Source organism: Carettochelys insculpta, chromosome 3, assembly GCF_033958435.1.
Source record: "Carettochelys insculpta isolate YL-2023 chromosome 3, ASM3395843v1, whole genome shotgun sequence".
Classification (NCBI taxonomy): domain Eukaryota; kingdom Metazoa; phylum Chordata; order Testudines; family Carettochelyidae; genus Carettochelys; species Carettochelys insculpta.
In genome coordinates this window covers 32077939-32097792 of record NC_134139.1, presented here as the reverse complement: position 1 = coordinate 32097792, position 19854 = coordinate 32077939, and the positions used below count along the sequence as shown (strand labels likewise).

The window sequence follows — 19854 nt, the reverse complement described above, 5'->3', positions numbered from 1 at the left end:
TTTTATCATTATATGCCTCCACTCCCCTAGGCTGCCTACTCCACTAGCAGGTTGTTTTGTTTTGTTTCAATACCATGCAGTCACTGGGACACAAAACAAACAACAACAACAAACCCTGTAACCAGGTTTTATCATTTGCTTTTCTCACACTCCTCTTATTTTGCAGACATTTGCTAAATTATATATTCCGAACTGACACTGCATAGTTGTAGAATTTCATAATTATTTGTGTTTTGGGGACTTACATTCTTCAGGGATTACCAATTAAATGTTTGCCATAGGCAGTATAGCAAGAGTAATCAGCAAACTAGAAGAAGCAGGAAACAGTAGGTTAGAAATGCTAAATCCTGGGCCTCTCTCTCAAAGGAATTTTTTCTTGTTTGTGCTTCCTTGTGGTTATCACTGCCACAAGTCTTGCCCTAAGAAGGAGGAAAAGAGAACCCAATCTATTATAAGTAACATGTCACCATATTTCAATAAGATTGAGGTGTAAATGTAAATTACTCTTTGTGGAAGGGCTCTTAGTCAGCAGCTCAGGTGGTTGAATGCCATTCTGTGTTACGTAAACATACTGTACCTGGGTGTGCAGATGTTGGTTCTTAGTAATCATAATTTGATTTTTCTGAATATAGGTGAATTAGTTGGGATTTTTTAGTGTTCAAGAAGAGCTGCATTGTTTGAAACACATCTAGAACAGTAGGGGTGGGTGGGAAATGTTGAAATGTCATGAAGGGAGTGGCACTGAAATTTCTAGGAGAAGCAAAAGCACAGGAGGGGAGAAAAATATTAATATGTTACACACTAATCAACTGGCCAGAATCACCACTGAGTGAAAATTTGTTACGTATGTTAAGGTGGATCTGTGGATGTGGGAAGCATTATCACCAGAATTTTGCAGGGAAGGATAGCTCAGTGGTTAAAGCATTAGCCTGCTAAACCCAGGTTTGTGAGCTCAATCCTTGAGGGACTGATCTCGGGCAAATAGATTAAAAAAAATCTATCAGGAATGGTGATAAGCCCTGCCGTGAGGGCAGGGGACTGGGGTATATGGCCTCTCAAGGTCCCTTCCACTTCAGTGCAATATGCATGTCTACATATAATTTATTTATTTAGTAACCAGCTCTATTCAATTAAATGGAGTTGTGCCTGAAGACATGAGGACTAAGATTTCTCTAGCTAGTGAATATGTGGTAATGCTAGTGTAAGGAATGTGGCAGAAGGAATGCAGTGCTGCTGAAGGCTGGGAGGAATGAGTCTCCCAGAGGTCATCTGCATAAGAATGCAAAAGGTGTGCATGTGTGATACCTTTTCAGGCAAAGCCTAATGGGTAGCAAGTAAGCCATGAGATTTGGTCTATTGTAAACATGTAGTTGTAAAATCACAATTTAAGGTGGGAGTTGTGAGATCTCACCAATGCTCTGGGTTGTTGTGGGGGACAGGGCAGTCGCCTTAGCTGTGTAAGACATTGATTACACAGGGCTCCCTGGTTTAAAGCATTGTGAGAGAGCAAGGGGAGGGGTATGGGTTGAGCCAGCTTGCTGAGTGCCTTGGCCCTACCTATGCCTTGGCCATATAGCTATAAGCCTGGCTTGACTAACCCTCCCCACCTGTTAAAAGATAGAGCTGGATACTAGGGTGTTTGTGAAACCCCACACTAGAGATACCAAGAGCTGAAATCACAGAGTGGCAGCTGAGGCCACACAGAGCTGAAATCACTGGGTTCTGCCTTAGGGCAGTCCCAAGCAGTGGGGTTAGAACTGGCGGACAACAGCAGGACCGGCGGCCTGCCGGTAGGAGCGGCGGCGGTAGACGACGGCGACCGGCGGCCGGCCGGTAGGAGCGGCGGTGGATGACGGCGACCGGCAGACGGCTGGTGACAGCAAGGGGAGGCTACAGACAAGTGGACAGCTAGTATTGCCCTGGTGATGTATCTGTGGGCTTTGAGTTTGGGACTGCACCGCAGAGGGTACACCCTGTAACTGTGTGTGTGTGGACAAGGGCCAAGAGCCCCAGCAAGAGACTGGGTTCTACTGCATATGGGGATGGTATCTGGGTAAAAGGGGTTTTGTCTCTTCTGTGCTGAGATATACTGCATCGGTCGCTGTAACCTTGGGGTAGGTTACGGTCATTAAACAAGCCATTTCTATCTCAGACTCTGTGCTTGCGAGGGGGGGGAGAACCGCCTTACAGGCACCCAGCACGGGGGTGAAATTGTCCCAGGCCACTGGGTGGGGGCTCGAGCCGGTTGATTGTATCCTTGATAGGAAAACCCCACAAGAGTTGAACCCGGCCCTTCTGGCAGGCATCTGGCGTTAACAGAAGGGTTACACTAGTTTTGAAATCTATTCCTCTCTGTAGAATTTACAGCCTTCCATTTAACACATGTGGGGTGGAGGCTGCACAACTGTTAACTTCCAGTGGGAGACTACTGGCTGAAATACACCAACACTCTACAGAAATGTGTATTCTATAATGCATGTTATATAGTCTCCTACATACCAAACCTTACAGCTAACTTTAAGCCTCTTTACAAATGACACCTCAACTGCACAACTCATTTTTATTTTAAATCACGCCTGAACAAAGATGCTATTCTGAGTGCAAAGAGCTGCCTGTGGTTTTGTTGTCAGTGTACCAAATCTGCTGGAAAATAATTCATAAGACATGTACCAAACTACCTGAGAAGAGCAAAAAATGTCTGCTTTTTTGCTGGGGGAGGCAGGGAACATGCTGAAATTTTGTTGAGGAAAAAGTGCATGATCCTAAGACAGAATCTACATAGTTACTGAATATACAGATACAGAGGTAATGCTATTACTGGAATCCGGGATTCTTGAACACTTTCTGAAAAGCATTCAACATGCACATAGTATCCATTAACATAAGGGGAATGTATGTTTCCCCATCATCTGTATCTATTTTAGAAATGTATGGCCTGATATTGTGATGTGCTGAGCAGCCACGATTCCTGTTGAGGTCAACAAGAAATCTGGAGACTGTGCCAGTCTCAGGTTATGTCCATGTTTATTGTAATCTCAGTACAAGAAATGACCAGTCTTCTGTTTTTCATATTTCCTGCATGTGGTATATTAAGAGCAGGAGAAACAGAGTAGGTTTGAGTCAGAACCGCTTATAATTCTGCAGTTTTATGGAGACCTTGTGATTCATTTTTTCTGCCAATTGCGCAGAGAAATAGATTTGCCACATTTTAGAATGAAAAGATCAAGCATCTGCCCTCTGTCCCCTCACCCAAAGTTGTGCAGTGGCATTAACAACAAAAGCTATCAAGAAGTGCTGAAGGCCATCAGAAGTGTCAGAATCCAGATCATGCACATGAGCAGAGGATATCGAGACAGCTCACTTGTGATGAAAGTAACCATTTTTCATCCACGAGACAATCGGCTGTCTGAGTTGTATCTCCCTGTTTTTACACTGGATACCTCATACAGAGATAAACTAGCAGACCATCTTTGTGTGATGTATTCAGTAATGACTGTATAATAATTGTTTGTTCTGATCTTTGTTGAAGACTAGAAATGACCAGTTGCTTCCCAGATGTGCTATGTTTGCACCTAATTTTTGTTTTGTTTCTAGACATAGCCTCCAGCTCATCAGTTGGTTTATTTAGTGACCCTTCTTTCACAGCACTGTGACGGAGTGAGGGCAGAGGCAGCTCTAAAAATGCAGTAACAGCCCCAGCTAATCAGGTATCACAGGCAGAATGGCAGCAGTGGGGAAGAGGCTACTATAGATCAAAGAAGGGCCAGCTGTCCCCATTTGAAACTCCTATGGGCCTTTTATAAAGCTTTCCTTCAACAGGAAGGGTAGGAGAGAGTGGAGGAAGAGGCTGGAGAGAAGTGAGGAGAGTAAAGCGGACAAGGAGAGTATTAGAGAGTGACCAAGGAGAACACCAATGCTGTGTCTACACTACCTCCCTACTTCAAAGGGAGGATGGTAAGTAGGGTGTTGGGAGTTTACTAATGAAGTGCTGCAGTGCATATGCAGCACTTCATTAAGCAAATTCCTGCCCCCGCGGCAACTCCAAAGTGTTGAACTTCGAAGTGCTGGCTCGTGTGTAGCTGTGGCTAACCTGCCGGTACTTTGAAGTGCTTGGGCAACTTCTCAGTCCCTTTACTCCTCAAAATTTTGAAGAGGAAAGAGACTTCGAAGTACCCTGGACACGTTGAAGTATCAGCAGGTTAGCTGCGGCTAGACGTGAGCCGGCACTTCGAAGTTTAACACTTTGGAGTTGCCGCCGGGGGAGGAATTTGCTTAATGAAGTGCTGCATATGCACTGCAGCACTTCATTAGTAAACTCCCAACACCCTACTTACCATACTCCCTTTGAAGTAGGGAGGTAGTGTAGACAAGCCCCAAGTGTACCAGAGAGAACAGAGGAGGTGAGCAGCTTCTGCAGGGAGTGTTTGGGCTTCCTGTCCTTGGTAAGCACCAGGACTCAGCTGGAAACTGGGAGAGACTGGTCATTCAGCTCGGTCAGCCCAGGGGGCCTCCTACCAGCTGCTGCAAGCAGGCCCCGTACTGCAGGACTGTGGAATGAGCAGAGGTCTGGGGCCGAGGAGTGACAATGGCCCTGACACAGCACACTGAAGTAGTGTGTTTTGAAAAATAAAGGACTCCAGGGTTTGTTAATGAGAGTAAGGCAACCATCCTGCTAATGGTTGTATTATTGAAAAGTCTGTTGTTCACCTACCAGCTTTAAATTTGGCCTGTCACAGTTAGTATAGTCCAGAGTGGTGTTCAGCACCCACAGTTTTCAGCTAGTGCAGTAACTGAGGACCTGATTCTCTGTGGGTGCTCATCAGCTCTCAGGATGAGACCCAGTATTTGTCTGTGTGCCTAGTACAGTGAAGACCTGGTCTAGGGGGTTCCTGTGCACTTCAGCAATACAAATAATGAACACTTCAGAAGCGTAATATGTCATACTGGGAAGATTTAAAATTAGGGTCATATCCTCCACTGGTGCAAATTAGCATAATTCCATTGAAGTCACGAGCTACATTAATTTACACTAGTTGAGGATTTGGCCCATAGTAAGCAAATACAATTGAACAGGTAAAATGAACAGTGTTTCAGTGGAAGGCAGATTGTACAAGTACTGAATCAAATGGGCATACTCGGAAGACAAAAGTCTAGAAGGGAGTTCTGCAAATGAAATAGAAGCATCAAAACAAAGTTCTAAACAAGCATGGGACAAGAGAGGCTCACCTGCTGATTGCACGATACTTAATTCCAGTTTTGTGCCTCTCTTGGCTTTCAGATATATATGACTACCCTTTTCCTGAGAAATGGCAACATGGCGTTTTCACTAAATGCACTAATGCTTTTTATTTGGAGTTTATCTGCCTGTACAAGTGCATTTCTACTTTTTCACCCTTCTCTTGTACGTATAGGCTGGGTCTACACTACAGAGTTTTGTCGACAGAAGGAGCCTTCTGTCGACATAACTCAGGGGACGTCCACAGTTAAAGCATTCTCTCGACAGAACTCTGCATTTTCCTCAACAGTATTATCCCTCAAAAATGTGAGGCATAATAATCTGTGGACAGCATACTGTCGACAAAAGGTGCAGTGTAAGACACATCTGTCGACAGAGAGGGCTTCTGGTTGCTGGGCAGCCCTCTTTGCAGACCTGCCATTCCATTTTCTGGCACCAGAGGGCCGTGCAGCCTGGCACGTCTCTGTTGACAGAACAAGTTGGGTGTAGATGCAATCCATCGACGGAATACTGTCGAGATTTCCCTGTTGACAGATGCTTCTAGTATAGACATAGCCATAAAGGTTTTATTTAACTGTGTGCTGAATTCAAATCAGTAAGCACCTTAATGTTGTGCAGCTTGAGCTTTTAGAGCAGAAAATAATTTTGTAATTTTTAAAAATGTCTTGAAGTAGAAACACAGACTTGCAGCTATTTAGATTTCAAGGATTACATTTTACCAATGGTTTTAAAGTTCTTGCTAATGTTACACGAACAGGGTGCTGGCCAGTTCTAAATTTTAGTTTAATGTAATACCAAGAGGGAGGCTAGACTGTTAAGGATTATAACTGATTTTTTATTGTAGTAGAGCTGCAGATAGAACATATTTATTACAACAGCAGTAAAACGGCATGGAGTGTGGTTTGCACCTCATCATCATCAATAACCATGGGCTCAGCATGGTGTCTGATGCTTCTCTCACTATTTACTTCCAGGTTTGTACCTGCTGTTCCTCATATACATTGCTATTTTCTTCACTGTAATTTATTTAATGCAATCAAATCATCTTTAGTGAGTAAGAGGACTGTGACATTAAAACAAATGCATCTCCATTTCTCTTTTTTTGCACTGGTTGGGCTTGACTGTGACCCATTCAAAGGTAGTCTGTTTCCTTTCAATGAGCAGGGATTTACATCCATAACTTTTGATTTTTAGAAGAGAATATACCATGATATAGCATAATAACCTCGACCTGTATACAGAATATAATAGACAGGTTTAATTTATAATAAGAAAAATTCTCACAGTAAAACAAATAGGCTAATAAAGTTCTCTCTTTCAAAAGCTTGTTTTTGTTGTATTGTATTCAGTGTACAGGTTGAACGGATCTAGCCTGGAATTCTTTCATCCGGCAGCATCCATAACCACCACTTATCGTGAATGTAGGCAAGTTTCCTGTGATCCCATAAAGTTTGTTTACAGCCACTAGTCCTGGCTCTGTGTTCTGTGCTGTTGTTTAGCTCTAATTTACACGTCTTCCAAGAGCCCAGTGAGCAGTGGAAGTGTTGCTCATGTGCTAGAAAATACTGACCTCCCATTGTCCGGCAGATTTTCTTGTCCAGCACTGGTCAGGTCTCCAGGGTACCATACAAGAGAGGTTCCACCTGTACTTGATCCAAAAGACATTGGCAGTTCTGGGGTCATATAACTGGGACTGGAAGTATCAAGAATCCCAATGGGAACATTGAAAATTATGACAAAAGTGTTATGGAGTGTACAAACCCTACACTGAGTCCAATAGGGTTAAAGGACAATACTGGGCCTACATACCCCTGACCGTCTAGCCTGGCTGAGTGTGCTACAGCTTGAGAAGAGGCTTAGGAATGAGTAACGCAGCTCAGAAGGGGTGGGCAGGTGGTCAGGGAAGGCAGACCTGCCATGCGGGCTCCTGAAGAAATGTTCTGAAGAAGCCTCCCTCACAGGGAGGAGACTGCTTACTAAGCCCATTTGAGGCTGAAGGTTTATTTGTTTTTAATTTCCCTGTCCTATGTTCGTCTTGGAGATGGAGGGTTGGATGCAACCCACGGAAGCAACTCCAAGGCATTGCAGAATACCTGATGCTGTTGGCTCCAATTCAGGGCCCTATTAGAGCTCAGTGGAGTGGGAGGGCTCAGGGTCCCTGTCAGTGCCCTTGTTGCAGGAGAGGCATGATTCTCCTTTCCAGCCCATGCCCCCTTTAGGTAAGATTAAGAACATTGAAAACCCTGAGGTGAAGCTGAGTTGTGTACAAAGGTTAGGAAATGGGCTGAAAGCCTTTCCTGAGGGAAGGTATGACATTGGAAATTAGGCACACATTAGCCCACTGGGCCTCTGAGGCCTGTATTAGAGGGTTAAATTAAGTTTATAGCAAATTATGTAACAGCTGTCAACAGGCTGTGGGTGCAGTTCTCTTAGGATGGAAACACTGATTACTTTGTCATATGGGGTGGCTTTCAGTGCATCCAAGATGTGCACCATAGGCTTATTATTGCCCCTGGTTTTGTTTCTGATTGCTAGATTCAAGTAGTGTTGAACAAGAATGATTATATCATTAATTCAGCACAGTATGATTACTTATTCTCATTATTTACAGGTGTTATCTCACATTGCTAAGTATTAAACTGAAGAGCTGTGATACAGTTCTCTATTTTCTCCGTTTCCCCATTTAATTTGTGGACATTGATCAGTAATAGTGAAATCAGCTTGGTTTGTTTCATGTGAGAACCGGGCAAAAATACAGGTTGTAGTTTAAAAATATACAATCAGCAACATTTATCACTGGTACATTTTTGTCAGAAACCAGCTTCCTCAAATCTTAGCTCACATTTAGGCTTTGGCGTGTAGTCCATTTTCTTATGCTTTCAAAAATGTACAGTGGCATATCTTCAAACAGTGCCTGGATTCTGATCTTACTTAGTGGTGTAATTCCACTTACTGTACTAGAGTTGCTCCTGCTTTACACGGGTGTGAATACAGAGTCTGCGGTAGTCAGTGAAAACTTACCAGTGTAATAAGATCAGAATATAGGTTACAAAGGTCTGGTGGATCTATGCTGATTTATACCAGTTCAGTTTAACTTTCTTCTCCCTTTCCAGTTTTTATACTTACTGTCTTTCTGTGCGTTCATTTTTCATTTTAACTTTCCTAAATCGTGTAAATGCTCTCAACAGGAGAGAGATCAACAAAATGAAGATGAGTTGTCTCTTCTGTGTCTTTAAACTCCATACATGCTATTACTGTGAACAGTGTTGCTTGGAGACTACTGGAAGCTAAAAGTCCTCCAATTTATCCATAGATTAGGTATAACACAAATCAACAGAAGTCTTTCCAGATACGTGCCTTAAGCTTGTTCTGGATGTAGCACGCCTAGAACTGTGTGGACAGCACATGCATGTTCTTGCCCTTATCCTCTGTTTTGCGACTTCTGTGATATGGGGACTATTCAGTGTCAAAAGTAGTGGCAGCTTCATGATACATGTCTCTACCCACTTGAAACTAGACTGTCACGGGTGCTTTTTCACATAGGACGTCCAGTAGTTACCAGATGATAACAGCTTTGGCTGCTACCACCCCAGGCTCATTTTGCATTGATGACCTGCTGTTGAGAGATTTGGTTATCCTGTTACCATTTTCCAGAGTCACAGAGTGCGTCTTTCACCCTTGAGCTCCAATACGCTTAGTTTTTATTCCTGGCCAGAAAGGCTTTCAGAACAATTCAATTTGCATTTTATACACAATTAAAATAGACTAAAGCTGCTTAAGACTATTACAGTTTTAGAGAAGTGAGGAAGGAAAATCTTGAGGGCGTCCAAACAAGACAAATTTAGAAACATAACTGTATACTCTTCACATTGTCTTACAAAGTAGAAGGTGGGGGATGCTTTCAGGAAAATGTAGCATGAGTGTGGTTAGCCTGTAGATTTGTTTCACCAGGTAGCCATCAAATGGATATGGAGTACCCTTCGTGGAGCACCTCCAGGCACACTTTCTCCAGACATATGCCCTCTTAGTCAGATGGAGTCGGGGAGAGCTTTGCATGCTGCTCTTGCCACTGTCAAATCTCTCAGCTCCTATTGGCTACAAATTGACCAATGAGAGTGGAGAGACTTTGCTAGGGCCAGAGCAGTGCAGCCCAATTTCTCAGCTCCTGTTGGCTGGTTTCTGGCCAATAGGGGCTGAGAGATTTTGCTGGAAGCAAGGGGAGGTCTTCAAAACCCTCCTCACTCCACAGCACAGAGCCCCACATCGAGCAGCCAGGAGGCCATGGCTGCTGGCAGGAAGGGAAGCCTGTCTGAGTGTGCTGCTGGTTGGGAGCTGCTTAGGTAAGTACCTCCCAGCCAGAGCCTGCCTGCAGCATCACACCTCAACTCCCAGATCTTGCACCCTCTCCAATACCACTCTTCAGGCCAGAATCCTCTTCTGCACCCATACAACCTTCCAGACTTTGCACCACCTCTCCTTCCCCTAAACTCCCTCTCCGCCCCTACAGCCTCTCCGGCTCCCCAGTACCCTGTGTAACCCAAGCTCCCTTCTGCCCCCCACCTCCATTCCAGACTCCACACCCTCTCCATAGAAAAGTGCAGCCCCTGACTACTTACCAAAATCTTGGAGTGCTTCCCCCCATCAAGAATTATTGCCCAGCCCTGATGTGCTGCTCTTTACAACATGAGCCGAATAGACCTCCCTGTTATGAAAGGGCTATGAGAAAAATGTGTGTCAACAGTAGGACTCAGATTTGTCTCCCCCGTGAGCTATATCATCCTTTGTGGTGCTGACTTATTGAACAGACATTGGGTCAAGGAAGTTCTTGAATTGATTATAAGTAAATTCATATCTTTCCTTTGGACGATTGACATTTCATGTATGTTGTTGCATAAATTACATCAAACCGTATATTCCACTGTAAACCCTTGAGTTACACAAGGGTTGTATTCCTGCAACCCCCATGTAACTCAAATTTTCACACAAGTCGGTGGGGAGATGGGAACCAGGCTACTGCTTGGTTCCTAGCTCCCCTCCGCTAGTGACCCAGGAAACTGACCAGCCCACCCAGGGGCTGGTCAGTCTCTTGGCTGCTTCTTCCTGTCTTCTTCCAGCGGTGCAGCTGTCAGTAAACCCTTGACACACATGGCTGAGGGCAGCTAGGCGAACTGAAAGCCTTCCCCCAGTGGTGCAGCTGTCAGGCTGAAAGCTGCGCATCTGGGAGAAGACAGGGAGAAGGGGCTGCAGATCAGTGTCAAATTGCACTTAACTCACGTTAACGCGAGTTATGTGCAATTTGAAACTGCATATGTCAAGGGTTTACAGTACTTCTGTTTCTCTTGGGCATTATTTGTAGATATGCAGTGTATGTAGAAGTTGTTTTATTGTAGTTTATTACATTTATTTGATTATCTTGATGTTATGTTCTGTAATATTGATCACGGTTGTAATTTTTTATTTTTTTTCAGAAGTTTTGATGTGGGACTGCATCATTTTCTGATCAGGTAAGCTAAATTATCATTAAACTGCCATAGAACTGCAGTGAACAGCAAGTTTCTTAGTTTAGGCAGAGGTAGTAGTGCCACCTATTTTAAAGTTTGTATGGCAGTCTTTCTTACAAAATCTTGTTTTCAACTGTTTATAACTGCCAAATTTTAATTGTTCAGCCTGAAATTTTCCATGTTGGCTTTTTGCTTCAGGGTGACTTTTGAAAATCTGAGTAAAAATGGTTCAGACATTTCTGAGAATGCGGGAAGACAAAAATACATGTATTTAACATGGCAAAACAAGGTGCTCTTATAATTACTTAATTGAAAAGCTCCAGTCTCTTAGTGCTTTGGTAGAAGAACTTGAAATTTCACAGGTGATTGTCTTTGGCAGGCCATATTTGTCCCTCTGGAAAACCTGCATTAGTCAATCTGTAAGGTAGACTGTGCTCAGACATGACTTATGGTTGGACAGAGAAGGAGGCTATTATCTGTAGACCCAGCTTTGTTTTTACAGAAGAGGGTTTCTCATAGTTAAAGCACTTGGTTTCCACCCTGGAGAACTGGATTCTGCCTCTGGCAGACAGTTCCTTTATGATTCTGGACTAGATACTTAAATCGGACTTATAACCGGTGGCCCACTTGTATGATCTTCAGTTTCTGAGTGCCCACTTTGAAACTATGAAAGTTTGATTAATAGAAATGTCAAACATTCTGAGCTGCAAATGAAGTGAATGGGAGCTGTGCTTTTGACACACAAAGTGCTACATAGTGCTCAGCACTCTGAAAAATCAGGCCCGAACGTCCCAAATGGGGAACCCAAAATCAGATAGTATTTTTATTTTTAATATCTGTGTCTCAGTTCCGCATGTGTAAAAAGAGGGACATAGAGACGTACATGAATGAAAATAAATTTATTCATGTTTGTGAGGTGTTCAGAGACTCTGGTGGGGAATACCATGAAAAGCCCATGCAGAAATTAATAATTTGAGGTTCAGAAAAGGGTTTGAATAGTCTGCATTAAATGGTATCTGGAGCCACACACTGAAGGTTGAGAACAAAAAAGAAATATTGAATAGCTGTTCAGTAAGCACCATCTATCACTGAATGAGAGAGACAAGGGTTTTTTGGCAAAAATGGAATGTGAACACGTAATTAAAGTCTCTGATCAGACAGTCTCACAAGGGGTCTGAATTAATGTTGCACAGGCAACTTTAATTCTGGCATTTCTAACTTTTGAATGCTTGACTTTGCAAACTTATTGCTATTCTTAATGTAGTTTTTTGGATGCAGTAGTTGTTCACTTAGCACAGAGGGCTGAAATCAAGTCTGCATTTCATTGCAATAACACCATGCATTCTACAAACGTATTTTGGTATTCTCCTACTCCCAGCATAGTCATTTTTAACACATGTATGCGTCTGGTGCAAGAGGATTGTCTCCTTGGATTAGGAACAATGGGATCTCCTGTGAAAACAATTCATCAGCAAGACTAATACCACATCTACTCTAAAGCTGTATCAAAAACAAGTAAATAGCAATGCTTTTACCTACAGGAGAGTCACTTTCAATCATTTCATACTGAGGAATATAATCAGATATTACTCATAAAAATAAAACAGTATTTTATATCCCATTGAGATGTAACATTGAATTTGCTATTTGTTTTTGTACAGGTTAAAACTCCCAGATCTGGCATTCTCTTGTCTGGCAACATCCAGGAGGGCCCCAGATCTTGCAGGACCAGAGAAGCCCATGGCCAGACCAGCGGTAGAAGCCCAGGGTAGGGCTGGTCTGGCGGAAGAGCGGGGTACAGCAGCCAGGGAGCCTGGGACAGGAGCAGAAGGGAGCAGTGGCCCGGGCTGGCAAGCTGGCAGCCCAGGCTCATGGTGTCTCATCGCTCGGGTTGTGTGGGAAGGTGTGGCCCTGGGAAGCTTTGGCTGGGGCTGTGCTGAAAGCCGCAGCCCCTGGAAGCTGTGGCTGGGGCCATGCAGGAAGCTGTAGCCCTGGGAGTCTGATGGGAGGGGTGGCTGGGGCTGAGAGCTGGCCTGGCAAAATCTTTTGTCCAGGTTTGCTCAGGTCCTGAAGGTGCCAGGGACGAGGGAGATTGAACCTGTATAATCACTGCACAGCAAACTACTGAATTTGAATGAGTTGAATGTTTTCTTACTTGTTTGAGGTCCCATACTTCAATGCTACATAGAGGGTCTCCTGCAGTAATTTGTTGTTCTGTCCTTAGTGACAGGATGGTTGCTGATTCTTGGAGCTTTAGACCTTTGGGATGGCAGTGTGGTCTAGTGCCGAGTTTTTCAAAGTTTTTGGTATCGCGAACCAGCCTGTTGCTTTCCTGCATGGTGTCAGGGAGCTCTCAGGTACTGGCACCAGACCAGTGATTGCAAAGCCTCGAACCTCGGTAGTGTTCCCAGCTTTGTGTGTGATCAAAGCAAGTTCCTCTCTTCGTGGTCATGTTGTTCTAGCTTGTAAGTCACCTGCACTGACATTTTAACTCTAAGCTCTTTGGGGAACAGTCTGTCTCCTATTATGTGTTTGCACAGCACCCAGCAGAACGGATTCCCCAGTCACAGTCGGGGTGTCTAGGCACTACTAGAGTACAAATAATAATAATAATTAATAATAATAAAAGCTGTGGAACATGTTAAAATCTGTAATCCCCAGGTTAAAAAAAAATCAGATGATACTATTTCTAAATGGGAGAACTGCCTAGCACAGTGTAGCAGGAATGTATGAAATACAGTGTTGGGCCATCAGAGATATAATCAGTCCCAGCTAAAAGGACAAGCTTTGCCTAATCACTTATTAGAATGCTAATTAAAGAGGAAAAAATAAACGCTGCAAACATTCATATACCCAGTAGACTTGACTGAGTAAGCAACCTGTCTTTTAGAGGCATGGCACAGGATTTCAGCTCTGCAAATATTTTTCAGTATGTTTAATTAAAGTTGTTTGAAAAGGGAATTTTCTTTTCTGGGCACAGGGTGCTTGACGTAATCTTTCAATAATGGTTTAAGGTACACTAGGTGTAAAAGTGACACATTTTAAATGTACAGGTGGGGAGGAGGTTGTGATAGAGTGAATTCCATCTGAGAGACTCCAGCCAGCAGGGACGGCTGCACAGTTGTGGAGAAGGGAATACAGGGCTAAATTGAGACAACTATTTCTCCCATTGGTTGTCCCTTTACAAACTGTTCAGGGGACACCCCCACTCGGAGAGGTATAGGACTCGGTGCTTCCCTCCGAAAAATACTTCAGAGAAGACGCCAGAGAGAGACTGTCTAGCCAGTAGAAACAGAAGTAGTTGAAGAGGCACCTTTGGATGTTTAGGGAATGGTCTGTAGCAGTGGTTCTAACCTTTTCACTAGTTGTGGACCCCCAAGCTCCTCCTTTCAGACTGTTTGCAGACCCCCACCAAAGCCAGTTCTATTTTCTATGATAATTTTTATTTATCTTTTATTTTTTTTCACAGACCCCCTGCAGTACCCTTCTAGACCCTGGGTTGGGAACCACTGGTCTATTGTTTTGACTGAACTTTCTCTGTCCTATGCCGACAGTTTGTTCCAACCCTCTCTTAATCAGTGCGATTAACTCAGTTTCATTCCATAGGGTCCAAGTTATTGTCTTCCCTGTCGTGTCCCTCCCACCCCTGTTTCCTTCTCCTTCCATTTAGCTGATCCCCCTCCTAACCAAATTTTCATAATGTTGGAGATTGTCAAGGCATTGGGGAAACAAACTAATAAAGCAAGTAAGTCCGGTTGAAAACAGGGAATTTGGTTAAATGAGATCCTGAACACGTGAAAAATCTTTTCTTAAATAATGCTAACGTCTGTCTCCTTTGGTGAAGAGCTGTGCCAGTGGGAGGTAGCAGAGTTATTTTGCCTGAGCAGCAGTACCAGGAGACATCAGGCCTCTGAAAAAGCATAATGCCTACAGCGATGCTAGGAAACAGGTCTTGCTTTACCTTTGCAGCACGCAGCAGCAGCAGCAGCAGCAGCAGCAGCACAATCCCTATTCCTGTCTTGGCTTCCCCCCTCTGAAGCCACCAGCTCTGCCAGACACACGAACTGCTTACCCCATGCCTCTCAGTTTCGAGGAGGGAAAGGCTTCTAGCTTAATCCTCTTCTTTACCACACTTACATAGAACCACCCATAACTTGGCTCATAGGATCAAATATTTAATAGTCTATGCAACTCCCTTTGGTTTTGGTGAGATCCAGGACACCTGTATCTGGGGGGCAGAATTGACCCCAGAAGAAAAAGCCATTTAGACTTGTAAATATGACTGTTACAAAGAGCCAGAGGATTAAAAGGGAAAGTCTGCTCATTTGTCTATACATCTCCTGTTTTCATTCTTTGTGGATTCCCACGGGGTCCTGCTCGTGTCAATGCTACCGAAAGACTGACAGAATTTTGATAATGAACCATCTGCTGGGTTGATCAGTGGCTTGTTCATTGAATTAAAAAACGAGGGAGTCCCTGATTAATCGGCACTGTTTGCTCAGAAAGGTGAGCAGGGGATCAGCATCATGAAAAATAGAAGAAAAAACCCGTTTCTGTCACTTACACTTGCATGTAATGCCCTCCAAAAGACATCCAATTTCTTTATTAAAACATTTAACAGTCTCTATTTACTTGTGACTTTTTTGGGAAGTAGAGCCACTCACTGAAGAGCCTCTGTGAAATATCTGAACTAGCACCAGCTGAAGAGATATGTTCCCCTCAGGGCTAGTGAAAGCCAGCAAAGAACAATGCTTTCCGTGTTTTCTCCAGAGACACAAACCTACCAACTTCTCTGAAAAATAGTGTAGTCTGTCCAGTCCTCAGAGCTAACATCTGGTGCAAGCAATCTTTCTTGCTCTTGTCCTGCCTGAAGTCTCCTTCCTAAGCAAAGTCAGTGAAAAGGCAGTGATCCCATGCTCCAACAGAACGTGACCTCAATCAACATCTGGATGCTTTTGAATCAGCCTGGTCTCTTCATGGTAATGAACATAGGCCACATGTCAATGGTAATGTTACGCAGTCTTTGTGCTGCTCTTGACACAATTGACCACAGAGTGTTATTGACAGTCTTATATGCGTATGGTTGGGTAGACAGCCCAACACCAAAGTTCTCATATTGGAATGCTTTTCAGAGCAGTGCACCCCTCCCTCTGCGCTGCGCCTGTGCACTGAGCTTCTGGAGCCACTGCCCCTCCAAGGAGTGCATGCATGGTGCAGCCCTCCTCGGTTCCTTTTCAGCTGTCCCACGATGAAGGTGGACTTCAGAGCAGCTCTTCTCTCTGAAAAGCAAGTAGAAATTAATCTTTAGCTTTATTCTTCACTTTATATATTCAATAGTTCTACCTTTTATATGCTATCTGTGCGGGGGGGCGGCAGGGGGAAGTGGTAGCTGCTGCCGCAATGGCTTTTTATCTCCTTTCAACATGCCAGGTTCTCGCAGAGTAAAGAAGCGTGACTCACATGACTTGTTTCTGAAGGCTGTGCTCTGGGAAAAGTCCTTATTATCCAGGGACAAACCAGGGGATATGCAGGTGCAGCAAAAGTCCTCTGATAGGGCAGCTTTATTTCCCCACAAAGGCACTTGTAATAGCCTTGGTTCACAGTGGGCACCCTCTCTGGTCAGTGTGGGCCTCCACACCTTGCCCCAATCTGCGTATGGCTGAGCTTGGGGCCAATGGCCATCTCCCTGGGGTCTTGTCTCCTTTAACAGTCAGTAAGCCTGGCCCTTGGTTCAGGGCAGGCCAGCAGGCAAACACATAGCCACCAAAGTGGTGTGGCTTGGGAGAGGCAACAGGCAAACAAATAGCCACCAAAGCTGAGAGGTGAGGTGCTGCCTCTCCAGGGGTTGGGGAGGGGGACACTGGCCCTTCCACTCCACTGTGTCCTGGCCCGGGGCCCTAGCTACAGCTGTCACCGGGAGCTGGGTAGTGGAGATCCAGGTCTCAACACACCACCATGGGCTCAGGTGGAGCATTACCCGAGTCACTTCCTACCTGTACCTCCATCAGTGTTTGGTCCCACTTAGAGTGTTCAGCCAGCCCAGGAAGGCAGGTCTCCTCTTGGTAGGTAGCAGCTGGCAGGTCTGGCCAGTCGGGCATCTCCACATCGTTTGGATAGTATACTGGGGACAGGACCATGGGCTCCGGCAGGTCCAAGGCCTTGGCCTTGTAGGCGGCAGGCAGGACTCTAGGTCCATGCCCGTCTGGGTCCCTGGGGTAGCTGGCTATGGGCAGGTTCTTTGGCTCTGGTGAGGCCTCGGGGTGTGGGGTTTGCTGCAAGCCCAAGGGCCCTGGTAGATCAGGAAAGTCTGGCAAATGGCAGGCTTGGCTGCAGCCCTCCGACTTGGTCAGGGTAGCTGGCTGGTGGCTCTTGCCGGCCTGGTGGTCTGGCCTGGGTCCCCTGGCTCCGGCTCCAAGGAGCCCAATCAGAACCCCTGCAGTGCTCAGAGGCCAGCCTTTTAATGCTCCCTGAGCCCCACCCCTGGTACTTCTGGTCCCAGGTGCTGCTCTCTGTGGGGTGGGGCACAGGTGTTCTGAGCCTGCCCACCTAGGTCTCTGAGAGGCCTCCTCCGCCTCTGAGCCAGGAGGAGATCACTTACCTCTCTACAGCACTCAAGCCACAAGAGCTTCACTGGTATGCGCTCTATCAGCATTGCCCAGAGTCTTGTGTTCCCTGGTGCCATCAGTATCTGGTGCCATGGAGAAATGCAGGTCCACCTCAGCCAGGAGAACTGAGGCAGAAACCAAGTGAGCCATGCCAGTTGGCACTATTGAGGCATCAGCTTTGGAAAAGCCACCTATGGCTCTACCATCAGCTCCTACTAGCTCTGCTTCTGTGCCAGAATGACTGACACCACAACACAGAAAAGCACTGTGCAAGGTGTGGCACTTACCGAAATGTCTTCAGCCTGACACAAGAGCCCTAGTTTCTTTACCACTCCCCATAATGCAAAGGCACATTAATATCCTACAGGGTGCCCCACACTCTCCTACACTGTTATCCCCAAGATCCCATTATTGTAGCGGGCATAGGAACAGGTGTTCATCAGGCTGCTCATCTCCTTCCCCTTCTCTGGCTTCCTGGTATTCACACAGGGGATCATTCCTTTCTGCCACATCCCATTTGGGCCAACCAGCCATGGGTGGGGCCCCTGGGATGCGTGGCAGCGCTACTCACCACGTTCTTCTCATACCTACCATTCAAGATGCACTGTCTCTTCACCTCAGCATCAGCACACCTCCAGGTGCTCACCCACAATCTCTGTGTACTCCTCACCTGCTGTGCAGCCTTCAGTGATCTCCCACGCGGTTTCCAATGAGCTTGATGACTTAACTCACACAGACTCAGAGAGATCCTCACAGAGGCCTAAATCTAGGCATGATGAAACAGTATTCCGGATCGCACCTTTCCACTGGCAGATGATCTGAAACAATTTCAGGAGTTACGTAAGTGAGTCGCCCAATCACGCAAGAGATCACGTTACAAGAGGTTCAAGATAAACAGTACAGATTGCTTACTATATTACAACCCACAGCATCCTCAAAAATAGCACCTATTTTGCCCACAAACTGCCGAGCAGATAAGAAATGTTTTGTCCCTGCAAAAGACATGAAGTTTGTTTTTTCCCATCCACAACTGAACTCACTAGTAGTGGACTGTAAATCATAAGTCCAAGAACCCACAATTTACACTCTTTGTCAATGGGCATAGATTTAAGTGGCTAGACACTTTCAACCATAGTGGTTACTCTTCTGCTACGTTCCAGTTTCGCATATCAAATGATACAGCTCTTCTAGCAAATTATGACCATGCTGATTGTGCTAAATTACAGGACCTAGTGCAGAACTTCCCGGACAATAAATGACTTCTGCTTCAGTCTGTTGTTCAGGAGGGTCTGTCAATAACAAAGACAGCTCTTCAGGCTGCCATGGATGTTGCTGACACCGTGGTTAGAGCTATAGTCAAGCCATCGTAATGCGCAGAGTGCTGTGACTACCATCATTTGGCATCCAATGGGAATTGCAAGAAAAGGTGGAGGATCTCCTCTTTGACAGAAAGCAGCTTTTTGCTAGTAGTACAGATGAGATCCTACATTCGATACAAGATTCTCGAGCAACACTTTTGTATTTTGGGGAGGTATACCCCACTGCATAAGAAACACAAATACACTCTCTACCATAGGCTCAGGGTCCATAACTATATAGCCATTAGAGGCAACAACAGGCCCAAGCAGCACTCCAACAGGAGGAGGACTCAGCAAAATCACTCCTCTACAACTCACTCTACGCCTCACAAAGAACAAATTTGAGGTTTTGAGCGGGGTCTGATTGACCACTCCGTAAGTCCAGTGCATCCCAAGGCTACCTTTCATCACCATCTCAGGCCTTTTTACCAACAATGGACCCAAATTTCCACAGATAAATGGGTCCTAGAAATCATCAGATCGAGTTATATCCCATTTATTTCCACACTTCCTACCCATTACCCACCCAATCCCTTTTCAGGGACCCATCTCATGAGCCCCTATTGTAAGCGGAAGTGCAAAAATTACTCACCTTAGGGGCAATAGAACCTGTACTCAACCAACACCGGGGCAAGAGGTTCCACTCCAATTATTTCCTTACAGTCAAGAAAACGGGGATGGAGACCAGTCTTAGCTCTCAGGAAACTGAACAAATTCATTTACAATGCAAAGTTCAGAATGGTAACCTTGGTAATTATCATACTGGCACTGGATGAAGGGGACTGGTTCTGAGCCCTTGACCTCCAGGATGCATATTTCCATGTGCCTATCCGCTTGTCCCAGAGAAGATTTATCAGATTTATTGTGGGCCAAGAGCATGACGAGTACAGGGTTCTCCCTTTTGGCCTTTTTACAGCCCCTCAAGTATTTTCAAAGACACTCGCCGTAATTATGGCATTTCTCAGAAGACAAAATGTCATCGTTTTCCCTTACCTCAATGATTGTCTGATAAAGAGCCCTACTTATCAGCAAACTACTTTCATGGCAGCTACTATTTGTCCTCCTCTTCATCTTGCTAAAGTCCACCTTAAGAGCCACATAAGGGTAGCCTTCATTGGAGCACTGCTAGAGTATCCTTTCTCCATGGCTTGGAC

At 45.0% G+C, this 19854-nt stretch overlaps 1 protein-coding gene across 3 annotated transcripts in view; it reads left to right on the top strand.

The window, feature by feature from the left end:
- Positions 1 to 19854, top strand: part of HHAT (hedgehog acyltransferase) — a 367215-nt gene that overhangs the window by 98031 nt on the left and 249330 nt on the right. For all 3 annotated transcript variants that reach the window (XM_074988515.1, XM_074988516.1, XM_074988514.1), the window contains exon 10: positions 10705 to 10740. In XM_074988515.1, the coding sequence (XP_074844616.1) occupies positions 10705 to 10740 (36 nt within the window). The remainder of the gene's footprint in view (positions 1 to 10704; positions 10741 to 19854) is intronic.